General features: G+C 41.3%; 1 protein-coding gene across 3 annotated transcripts in view; it reads right to left on the bottom strand.

Annotated features, from left to right (window-relative positions):
- Positions 1-12652, bottom strand: part of TRPC3 (transient receptor potential cation channel subfamily C member 3) — a 66312-nt gene that overhangs the window by 5194 nt on the left and 48466 nt on the right. For 2 of the 3 annotated variants that reach the window (XM_066233819.1, XM_066233828.1), the window contains exons 8-9: positions 3157-3352; positions 1628-1837 (exon numbers count right to left, since the gene is read on the bottom strand). In XM_066233819.1, coding sequence (XP_066089916.1) covers positions 1628-1837; positions 3157-3352 — 406 coding nt within the window. Of the gene's footprint in view, positions 1-348; positions 397-1627; positions 1838-3156; positions 3353-12652 lie in introns of all 3 variants that reach the window. The other variant, XM_066233835.1, reaches the window with a different exon arrangement.

Genomic DNA, 12652 nt, shown 5'->3' with positions numbered 1-12652 from the left:
AGTGAATGCCGGTGGTCAGCAGCAGCAGAAATTGCCAAACAGAGTCCATGTCAGCAGTAGCAGAATTTGCCCGAGGGCAATTAGATCCCGGCCCCTGTAAGAGAGCAGGCGGGAGGAGGAGGTTGGGGCAGTCACTAAGCTGGGGCGCAGTGGTGAGCAGGTGGCAGCCAGGGTGGCAGTGGACCAGGGGCAGCGGACCAGGTGCAGGAGGGGCTAGTCATAAGATGCGAACCCGAATTCCACTCCCCCCGCCACCGCTGGCCAGCACCGAGACCCCGTGTCGTTGATGAGTTACTTCCGTGGCCTCAGCTGTCTTACCTGCAACATGGGAGGAATAGTCACACCTACCTCACAGCACTGCACGAGGTTGAAATGTACAGCAAAACATTTTGTAAACTGTGAATGAGGAAGGGCACCAATATTTGTGGAGGCCGGAACTCTGCGCATCTCACATCACTTCCACAAGAACCCTAGCAAGTTTCCTCTTTCATCTGGGACAAGTGAGGCTCGGTGGGCATCGCCAACGGGATTTATCCCAAGTACTTGTTCATTAAGCCAGAAGCACCAGAATTCAAGTCTGGGTCTAACACCAAGTCCTTCCCCTAGATTCTGCTGCTTCTTGCAGTGTCATAGGAGGTATTATTATTTGAGATTATGGGATGTCACAACCAATCACTGCTTTGCAAGTGATGGGCCTGAAGAACCCACACCCAGGTCTAAAGGTTTAAAAGGCCACTTTAAAAACAACAACAACAACAAGATGCCAGGGTGTTACAGAACTGGTAAAGTCACATCTATTTTAAAGAGTGAGAAATTGAACTGCACTAATCCAGTCTGCGCCTGGCTTCAGCTGAGAAAGAAACATCCACCTCTGCTCGGGAAAGCCGGTAGAAAGATCACATTACTGTCTTGCGGCAGTCAGCTACAGGCTATTTTGACAACTTGAGGCAAACGTTTTAAGCCCACACATTTCCTCCTATCTGTCTAGCTCACTATTATTCGAGGTTCTTCCCATAGCCTCCTATACCAATGCTGTCTCTGAAAATTAAGTTCAGGATAATAAACTCCTGTCATGAAACTCATCTCTGTGGATGAGTTTGACTCCACCGGGACCACTCAAAACCAAACCATTTTTGATTATTTATACAGGTTCATATTGGAGGATCTGTTAGGCCTGCACTGATATTATAATATTGAAGGGGGAAAAAAGTATTTAGCCCAATAAAGGATCTCTACAAATAAGGAGACTATGGTGGTGGTGCACTATACATACAACCACAAGGGGAATGTGCAGCTAAAACCGTTTTAACTTCAGAAGAACCTTGGAGAAGCATGGAATACAAGAAACAGAGTATTCTGTTTACTTTCAGCAAGTTAAAAAAGCCTCTTGGCTGTTTGTTTTTAATCTGGTAGCTACTATGAAATTATGATCAAAAGCAAGGAATAGACTAAGTAGCTTCTTGAAACATTATGAAAATATTAAGTATTAGTCTATGAGAGACTATGGGGTGGACAATGCTTTCAACATCTTCTAAGTTCACATATAAAAATGGTTGCACACTCATCAAAAAAAAAAACCAGGAAAAAGAACATTTATCATCATAAGATCATGGTGTCTGATACCTACCCTGGACTTCGAGTTCCCCAGCCCCATTTCTATGTCTTTCTGAAGCCTTCTCCTTCTGCACTTGGAAAAGTTAATGATCCTCATGATGAAATAAACAAAGGACTTTGGACTGGGAACTAGACTGAAGGGTGGAGGTAATGTTTTACCATCATCAAAGTAAGACAACCACAGCTTTGAGCGAGCAAACTTCCATTCCACATCGCTGTCATCCTGTGTCCCAAGATAGAAAAAGAAATAACTTATTTAAAAAAAAACAACTAAAAATTCTAGTAATTGATCCCAGTAGAGTATCATAATGAACCTAGATTTCAGTTTTGAAATATGTAGATAAGTGAGTTATATACAATTGTTATCTGCCTACCATCTCAAACATCCTGTATAATTCTGTCACTTCCCTGATACTCGTTTTTTAGGTTTTTCTCTTCCATATGCTTCTGTAGGTGCCCACTGAAATGTAACCAGAATTTCTGTCCCCCACCCCCATCCAAAAAACAAAGCAAAAGCACAAGAAAAATTCAGGGTCAAGGAAGGATGGGAAGAGTGATTCCTCTCTCCCTTGCCAATTCTGCATATTCCACAACAGTTCCCCACTCTCTAGCCAACCCCCTCTTCATCTAGAACCATCCAATAGGCTGTAGATCAGGCATATTAATACCCCAAGGGCAAAGGGGAAAAAGCACTCGGATGAAATTGTACTTTGGAGTTTCTGTATCTGCCCTATTTCCTCAAATGTCATAACAGGTCCTGCGGGGCCTATTCCTGTCTTACGTCTCTTTTGGTCCTCAGTGCTGCGCCACTCAGGGAGAAAGGGTACACAGAAGAAATGGAAAGGCAGGGTCCCCTGGTGGAGGAAGTTGGCTCGCTTGTTTCACACTCCCTAGACTGCCATTGCCACACCCACGTGGGTGTGCAAAGTATCAGTTTCCATGTCTGGGGGACCTAACCTCTGCTTTGACAGCACTATCTTGTGTGTGTCCCTACAGCCCACGGAGAAGCTCAGTGGACCGAACCAACAGCAGAGCGCTAAGAAGACCCTGAACTCGAACCGGGAGGACAGGAGAAAACGTGCACAGCGGCAAAGAAAGGTTCCAAACCAGCCCGACCCAAAACAAAACTAAAGCGGTTTCTAGAATACGAGACATTCTGACTAGAGAGCATGGTCAGTGTTTGCCAGATGCCCAGTCCTTCCTCCACCGGGATCTCACAGAAGGCTGCCTGGCTAACCCAGGAGAGAGCAACTTCCCAACGGCCAGTACTTCCTCTCGCCACTCACTTCAAAGCTCCCTGAAGTAGGCCCTGGGAGTCATGACAAGTCTGTGGGGACCCTGCTGTGCTCCCAGAAGGCCCTGGAAGGCGTATGGCCATGGATCTAGGTGGAGAACACAGAGAAAGGCCTGGGACCACTCGGCCTGGCACAAGCCTCCTTGTTGACATGAGTGGGAGCACCCACAGGGCACAGGGCAGATGTATGATGTCATCAGAACAGATGGCAAGGACAGGCACCGCGGACGGACGGGAGTTGGGTTTACCTCAATTTCTTGGTACGAGCTGTTAATCATAGCAATTAACATGTTGAGTAGGACGACCACCATAGTGACGTTGTATATTCCATAAAGAACATATCCAATATTCTCTATGAATTTGTGGTCGTATTTGAGCACAACGGATGTCACTTCAGACAACCCAAATATGGACCAAAACAACGTCTTGAAACTTTCTTCCACGCTGTTGAAAGAATAAGGTAACGCAGTCAGTGAAGAACAGTTTTCAGTGTTAAAAAGTCAAAAGCAAAAACGAGATAGGGTCTGAACACTGTACCAATATAAAAACATCATCGTAAAAAACATTTTCATAAACCCAAGAGTAGAATTATTTTACTATAATATTTAACAGAAATGATTCTCATGAGTTTTCAGGAACTTGTAATTAAATGATGCCAACGCCTAGCTTTTCTATAAATTATCAAGTGAAAACGCTTTGAAGTCAGCGTGGGAAGGAGTTCACACCACAATACCCATTCCTAAGGACAGAAGTTTGGGTTGTGATTTTTTTTTTCTTTTTGTAGGTAGTTTAGAATCTGAATCAGGTTTCCTGAAGTGGAACACAGCCAGGATTAAAATTAAGTATTCACTTTCCAGAAAAGTATTCACAAACATCTTCCTTGTCGCATGGCAGCAGGGAAGAATGAGAACACCCTAAACGCCCACTGTTGGGGTGTGGGTCCATAATTCTGGTACACCCATATAATGAAATGTTGTGCAGCCACTGAGGGAAATGACATAGATCTATCCTCATGTGTTAATATAAAATATCTGTGGTATAGTCTTAAGTGAAAAAATAAGATGTAGCAAGTATAAAATATTCCACCATTTGAATAAAAAAGAGAGGTCTACAAACATTCACATTCTTGTCTACACACACACACACACACACACACACACATTCTCTGAAAGTACCCAATGGAAACCCAAAAACTAAGAAGCACTCAGAGACTGAGGTCCAAGGGTGAACAGTGGACAAGCTTTTCACCGCAGACACCAAGCCACAGGATCTGTCGCAAGTTATCAGCGAGCTAAAAGTTATGCTTGGGTGCAGATGAAGAACAGGCAACAGACAGATTCTTTTTCTTTTCCTTCAATGTAAATAATCTACGCCCTGACTCTTCCATTGTCGCAATTAGAACACAGGCCCTCTGCAGACCAAGTCCCTACTTTATACCTTTAATGGGTTTTTACCCCTGACTTTGGCTGGTTTTATGATACAGCCCCGTGGTGATCGCTGGTCTGTGAACAGCAAGAACAATCCTTAAATTAAACAACTAACACACATAGAATTCCATCGCAAAGGAGGGGTCAAAAGTAAGTTCCGAGATGACGTCAGAGTAATGGTGCGGTAGGAAGCGATACCGATAAATCTCCCCCAAAACTCAACAAGATCTTCAACCAGAAACAGAAAAATCTATCCTTGGAGACTCCAGATGTTCCGCAATAAACCTGAAGGTATGGTCGAGCAAAAAATTGGCTAAATATATAATCAAACCCCAAAGGAAATAGGGAGTAAGAAATGCTCCGCCTTCCTCACTAACTTAAATAGGGCTGCTTTCACTGGGAACTGAGAGTATAGAAACTGAGGCGGGCAAAGGGGGCGAATAGATCCAGGCCGCAGCAGAAACAGCTGAACCAGGCTTTGGCACGGAGACCCAAGCCGAGGAAAAACTGTGCCTGTGGCAACCCAGGCAATACAAGCTAACACTCGCGCCAAACCCAGATAAAGAAAGACAAGTGGGGCAGCCATTCACCCTGATCTCCTGGTCGGCGTGCAAGGAGAGTGGGCAAGAGATTCCTCCGAGCGCCTCAGCAGTGGGCCCCCGTGTTACCCCACAGAGAGGCAGAGTCAGGGGCCTTTATGTGGGCCGAAAGCGGAATCTCCAGGCCACCCCAGCACCCTGAAAAAGCTGCGCATGGGGAGGGAGTGAGAGCTAATTCCAACACTGGAACTTTTCCGTGCGGGCGGGGGTTTCACTCAAAGTGTGAGGCAGCCGGCCTGATATCCTGGTCTGCGCACACGGAGAGTGGGCAAGAGATTCCTCCAAGTGCCTCGGCAGTGGGCGCCTGTGTTACCCCACAGAGAGGCAGAGTCAAGGGCCTTTATGTGGGCCGAAAGCAGAATCTCAGGCCACCCCAGCGCCCTTAAAAAGCCACACACAGGGAGGAAGCAAGAGCTAACTCTAACGCTGGAGCTTTTCCGTGCGGGCGGGTTTTCACTCAGGGGTGAGACTGCCAGCCTGATATCCTGGTCTGTGTGTGCAGATAGTGAGCGAGAGATTCCTCAGAGCGCCCCGAGAGTGGGGGCCTGCACGTGTTACCAGACAGAGTGGCAGAGCCAGAGGTCTTTGAGTGGGCGGAAGCCCCGCCTGATTATGCTATCAGCTCTGACTGACTGAGCCTTACCCAGAGCCCTGTGCTGAGTAGGAATAGAGTGAGGAGTTGCCAGCTCTTTGAGCCTCTTACTATCCAGGCAGAGACAACAGCAACCCCATAGCTGGATTATCAGGCTACTAATTGAGGAAGGAAAGACTAGGAGAGAGGCTCCAGGAACACAGACTCTCTCACTGTCAGAGCCTATAAATGCTAATGAGCCTCGACTGCCAACGAGACTGAAGCCCAATACCTGACATCGCCATAGAGACTTATCAATTGCAAACCTCTACCTGAGCGTGCCACAGGGGCAGAACCTGGGGTACAGAGTCACTGACCAGGAAGAAGGAGAGAAAAGAAAAAGCAAGAAGATAACCTCTCAAAATCAAGAATAATCCACAGACTTTATAACCTATCCCATTTTATTATATTTGTTCGTTTGTTTCTCTTATCTTCATTCTTGATTTTTAATTTTTTTTCCTACTCCAATTTGGTCCTTTAATTCTCTGCCAGTCTTACTCTCTCTTCTCCTTGAACTACACTACCCATAAGTGTTGCATCTCCCATTATCTTTCCTTTCCTCTTCCTTTCTCTCTATGAAGGTTGCACTCCAAAACCCTTAACTCTCTCTCTCTCTTCTTTTTTCTTCTTTTAGTGGTTTTCTCTTTTTTTCTCTCTCTCTTTCTTTTCTCCCTCTATATCAGTTTCTTCCTTTCTCCTTTATATCTCCTCTCATTCAATCCTCAATAAAAAACAAATTATCTTATCTGGGACTCAAATTTATGTTTGTGGCATTTTGGGGGGTTTTGACTTCACTTTTTTAACTCACTAGCAGTGCTCCCATCCCTGGCTCTCCATTTTATCTAGTTCTTGTTCCACTAAATACAATAGTAATTTTTAAAAATTTCTCCCTGTTTTCCTGTTTCCCTCTTATTCCTCTCATCATACCTCTTAGTCAACCAACACCTAAAAGCAAATCATTTTATTCTTGAACCAATTTTTTCCCTCATTTGCTTTTTGTGGGTCCATACCCCCCTTTTTCCCCCCTTTATTACTTCTCTCCAATTCAGGCCCTCCATTACAGGCATTGTTTGTTCTATTTAGTACAATATAATTCACAGTTCACCACAAGATTTTCTCAAGAAAGAGGGGAGAGGAGAGGAGAGGAAAAAAGGAGGGGGGGGAATAATTTCCTTTATTATTTTATTTTAATTTAAAAAAACTTTCTATTTTTTATTTTTATTTTTTTAACTTTTTATTCTTTATTAAACCTCATTAATAATATCAACAAAACCACCCTCAGATGCCATTAAGGAAGAGAAAATCGAATATCATGGATACAAAAAAGAGGTAACAGATGAGGAAAAATCTATGGAGAAAAAATTTAATATATTGGAAACCTTGGAGTTAAATGACAGAGAATTTAAAATAGAAATCCTAAAAATACTCAGAGATATACAAGAAAACACAGAAAGGCAATTTAGGGGGCTCAGAAAACAACTCAATGAACACAAAGAATATATTTTCAAGGAAATTGAAACTATAAAAACAAATCAAACAGAGATGAAAAACTCAATTCATGAGCTGAAAAACGAGGTAACAAGCTTAGCTAATAGAACAGGCCAGACAGAAGGTAGGATTAGTGAAATAGAAGACAAGCAACTTGAGGCACAACAGAGAGAAGAAGAAAGAGACTCAAAAATTAAAAAAACTAGGATAGCCCTACAGGAATTATCTCACTTCATCAAAAAGAATAACATAAGAATAACAGGTATATCAGAGGGAGAAGAGAGAGAAAATGGCATGGAGAACATACTCAAACAAATAATAGATGAGAACTTCCCAAGCCTGTGGAAAGAACTAAAGCCTCAAATTCAAGAAGCAAACAGAACTCCGAGTTTTCTTAACCCCAACAAACCTACTCCAAGGCACATCATAATGAAATTGGCACAAACCAACGGCAAAGAAAAAATTCTCAAGGCAGCCAGGGAAAAGAAGAATACAACATATAAAGGCAGGCCCATTAGATTATCATGAGATTTCTCAACAGAAACTCTATAAGCTAGAAGAGAGTGGACCCCAATATTTAAAGTCCTGAAAGAGAGGAACTTTCAGCCATAAATACTATACCCATCAAAGCTATCCTTCAAATATGAAGGAGAAATAAAAACATTCACAGATACAGAAAAGATGAGGGAATTTATCATCAGAAAAACCCCACTCCAGGAATTACTAAAGGGGGTTTTCCAATCAGATACAAAAAACAAACAAACAAAAAAAACACAAAGCCACAAGTAAAGGCTCCAAGAAGAACACAATAAAACCAGATTTAAACTGTGACAACAACAAAAAGAAAGGGGGAGGGGGAGAGGATGGAGATTAACAGTAGCAAAGGACGATGAAGTGTAAAAGTACTCACAAGATAGTGCACTACAATGAACAGGGTAGGAACCCTTTTCATTATTTAATGGTAACCACCATTGAAAAAACCACCACAGAAGCACATGAGATAAAAAAGATAGCAACAGAGGAAAGATGTATGGAATACAACCAAATAAAAACAAAAGATAGAAAAACAAAAGAGAAGGATCAAACAAGACACAAAACTAACAGAAAGCAATCTATAAAATGGCAATAGGGAACTCACAAGTGTCAATAATTACACTAAATGTAAATGGATTAAACTCACCAATAAAAAGGCACAGAGTAGCAGAATGGATTAAAAAAGAAAATCCAACTGTATGCTGCCTACAAGAAACTCATCTAAGCAACAAGGATAAAAACAAATTCAAAGTGAAAGGCTAGAAAACAATACTCCAAGCAAATAACATCCAAAAAAAAGCAGGTGTAGCAATACTCATATCTGATAATGCTGACTACAAGACAGCAAAAGTACTCAAAGACAAAAATGGCCATTTCATAATGGCTAAGGGGACACTGAATCAAGAAGACATAACAATTCTTAATATATATGCACCAAACCAAGGAGCACCAAAATATATAACACAGCTACTTATTGACCTTAAAACAAAAACTGACAAAAATACAATCATACTTGGAGACCTCAATACACCGCTGCTGGCTCTAGATCGGTCATCCAAAGAGAGAATCAACAAAGATATATTGGCCTTAAACAAAACACTAGAGCACCTGGATATGATAGACATCTACAGGACATTTCATCCCAAAGTGACAGAGTATACATTTTTCTCCAGTGTACATGGATCATTCTCAAGAATTGACCATATGTTGGGCCACAAAAACAACATCAGCAAATTCAGAAAAATTGAAGTTGTACCAAGCATATTTTCTGATCATAAAGCCTTGAAACTAGAATTCAACTGCAAAAAAGAGGGAAAAAAATCCCACAAAAATGTGGAAACTAAATAACATACTTTTAAAAAATGAATGGGTCAAAGAAGAAATAAGCACAGAGATCAAAAGATATATACAGACAAATGAAAATGATAATACGACATATCAGAATCTATGGGATGCAGCAAAAGCAGTGATAAGAGGTAAGTTCATATCACTTCAGGCATATATGAACAAACAAGAGAGAGTTCAAGTGAACCACTTAACTTCACACCTTAAGGAACTGGAAAAAGAAGAACAAAGACAACCCAAAACCAGCCAAAGAAAGGAGATAATAAAAATCAGAGCAGAAATAAATGAAATAGAGAACAGAAAAACTATAGAAAAAATTAATAGAACAAGGAGCTGATTCTTTGAAAAGATCAAAAAATTGACAAACTCTTGGCAAGACTTACCAAGGGAAAAAGAGAAAGAACTCATATAAACAAAATCCAAAATGAAAGAGGAGAAATCACCATGGACACCGTAGATATACAAAGAATTATTGTAGAATACTATGAAAAACTTTATGCCACTAAATTCAACAACCTAGAAGAAATGGATAAATTCCTAGAACAATACAACCTTCCTAGACTGAGTCAAGAGGAGCAGAAATTCTAAACAGACCTATTAGTAGAGAAGAAAAAGAAAAAACCGTTAAAAACCTCCCCAAAAATAAAAGTCCAGGCCCAGACGGCTATACCAGCGAATTTTATCAAACATTCAAAGAAGACTTGGTTCCTATTCTACTAAAGTCTTCCAAAAAATTGAAGAAGAAGCAATACTTCCAAACACATTTTATGAGGCCAACATAACCCTCATACCAAAACCAGGCAAGGATGGCACAAAAAAAGAAAACTACAGGCCAATATCTCTAATGAATACAGATGCTAAAATACTAGCAAATCGAATACAACAACATATTAGAAAAATAATACATCATGATCAAGTGGGATTCATTCCCGAATCTCAAGGATGGTTCAACATACGTAAAACGGTTAACGCAGGGGTCTCAAACTCAACTCAGCATGTGGGCCGCAGAGCAAGATCACAACCGTTTGGCAGGCCGCACTAGGTCTACAAAAAGCAACTGTTACGCAACACTTTTCTCACTGCAGTTGAAAACAAAAAAAAATCAGTACAACAAGCACAATCGTACATGCAGTTTACTCAGTGTCACAAAATGACCAGAAACTGTAGTTCGCATCACAACTGCTGTTAACTAAGCTAATATCTAGCTAGGATGCTAGAGAAATGAAAAATACAAGTAGGCCCCTAGGCTTACTTAATTTTATCCAAAATATTTTGAACTTTGGGAATTCCCATCTGTGGGCCTCACAAAATTGTTGCTCCAATGGAGCCTTGGCTGCGGGAGGGGAAGAGAGAGACAGAGAGGAAGGTGGGGTGGAGAAGCAAATGGGTGCTTCTCCTATGTGCCCTGGCCAAGAATCGATGGGATTCCCATCTGCGGGCCTCACAAATTTGTTCGGCGGGCCGCATGCGGCCCGCGGGCCTTGAGTTTGAGACCCCTGGGTTACCATATCAACAAAACAAAGAAAAAAAACCGCATGATCTTATCAATAGACACAGAAAAGGCTTTCAATAAAATACAACACAATTTTATGTTTAAGACTCTCAACAAAATGGGTATAGAAGGAAAATATCTCAACATGATAAAGGCCATATACGATAAACCATCAGCTAACATCATATTAAATGGCACAGAACTGAAGGCTTTCCCCCTTAAATCAGGAACAAGATAGGGTTGTCCACTCTTTCCACTATTATTTAATTTGGTACTAGAGGTTCTAGCCAGAGCAATCAGACAAGACAAAGAAATAAAAGGCATCCATATCAAAAAATAAGAAGTAAAGGTATCACTTTCTGCAGATGATATGATCCTATACATCAAAAACCCCAAAGAATCCACAAAAAGACTACTCGAAACAATAAGCCAATACAGTAACATCGCAGGATACAAAATTAACAAACAGAAGTCCATAGCCTTTCTTTCTTTTTTTTTTTCATTATTATTATTATTATTATTATTATGTGGGTTTTTTTGTATTTTTCTGAAGCTGGAAACGGAGAGAGACAGTCAGACAGACTCCCGCATGCGCCCGACGGGGATCCACCCGGCACGCCCACCACGGGCGATGCTCTGCCCCTCCGGGGCGTTGCTCTGCCGCGACCAGAGCCACTCTAGTGCCTGAGGCAGAGGCCAAGGAGCCATCCCCAGCGCCCGGGACATCTTTGCTCCAATGGAGCCTTGGCTGCGGGAGGGGAAGAGAGAGACAGAGAGGAAGGGGGGGGGTGGAGAAGCAAATGGGCGCTTCTCCTATGTGCCCTGGCCAGGAATCGAACCCGGGTCCCCCGCACGCCAGGCTGACGCTCTACCGCTGAGCCAACCGGCCAGGGCCTCCATAGCCTTTCTATATGCCAACAATGAAACATTTGAGAATGAACTCAAAAGAATAATCCCCTTCATGATTGCAACAAAAAAAATAAAATACCTAGGAATAAATATAACAAAGAATGTACAGGACTTATATAATGAAAACTATAAACCATTGTTAAGGGAAATCGAAAAAGATATAATAAGATGGAAGAATATTCCTTGTTCTTGGTTAGGAAGAATAAACATAATCAAGATGGCCATATTACCCAAAGCAATATACAAATTTAATGCATTTCCCATCAAAATTCCAATGACATTTTTTAAAGAAATAGAGCAAAAATCATCAGATTTATATGGAACTATAAAAAACCCCGAATAGCCAAAGCAATCCTAAAGAAAAAGAATGAAGCTGGGGGCATTACAATACCTGACTTCAAACTATATTATATGGCCACGACAATCAAAACAGCATGGTATTGGCAGAAAAATAGACACTCAGACCAATGGAACGGAATAGAAAACCCAGAAATAAAACAACATGTATATAGTCAAATAAGTTTTGATAAAGGGGCCAACAACACACAATGGAGAAAAGAAAGCCTCTTCAACAAATGGTGCTGGGAAAACTGGAAAGCCACATGCAAAAGAATGAAACTGGACTACAGTTTGTCCCCCTGTACTAAAATTAACTCAAAATGGATCAAAGATCTAAACATAAGACCTGAAACAATAAAGTACATAGAAGAAGACATAGGTACTAAACTCATGGACCTGGGTTTTAAAGAGCATTTTATGAATTTGACTCCACAGGCAAGAGAAGTGAAGGCAAAAATTAATGAATGGGACTACATCAGACTAAGAAGTTTTTGCTCAGCAAGAGAAACTGATAACAAAATAAACAGAAAGCCAACTAAATGGGAAATAATATTTTCAAACAACTGCTCAGATAAGAGCCTAATATCCAGAATATACAAAGAACTCATAAAACTCAACAACAAACAAACAAACAATCCAATGAAAAAATGGGAAGAGGACATGAACAGACACTTCTCCCAGGAAGAAATACAAATGGCCAACAGATATATGAAAAGATGCTCATCTTCTTTAGCTATTAGAGAAATGCAAATCAAAACTTCAATGAGATACCACCTCACACCTGTTAGATTAGCTATTATTAACAAGACAGGTAATAGCAAATGTTGGAGAGGCTGTGGAGAAAAAGGAACCCTCATTCACTGTTGGTGGGAATGTAAAGTAGTACAACCATTATGGAAGAAAGTATGGTGGTTCCTCAAAAAACTGAAAATAGAACTACCTTATGACCCAGCAATCACTCTACTGGGTATATACCCCCAA

This window comes from Saccopteryx bilineata, chromosome 1 (genome assembly GCF_036850765.1).
Source record: "Saccopteryx bilineata isolate mSacBil1 chromosome 1, mSacBil1_pri_phased_curated, whole genome shotgun sequence".
Classification (NCBI taxonomy): Eukaryota; Metazoa; Chordata; class Mammalia; order Chiroptera; family Emballonuridae; genus Saccopteryx; species Saccopteryx bilineata.
The sequence above is the reverse complement of the archived record's forward strand: the minus strand, read 5'-3'. Positions and strand labels throughout refer to the sequence as shown.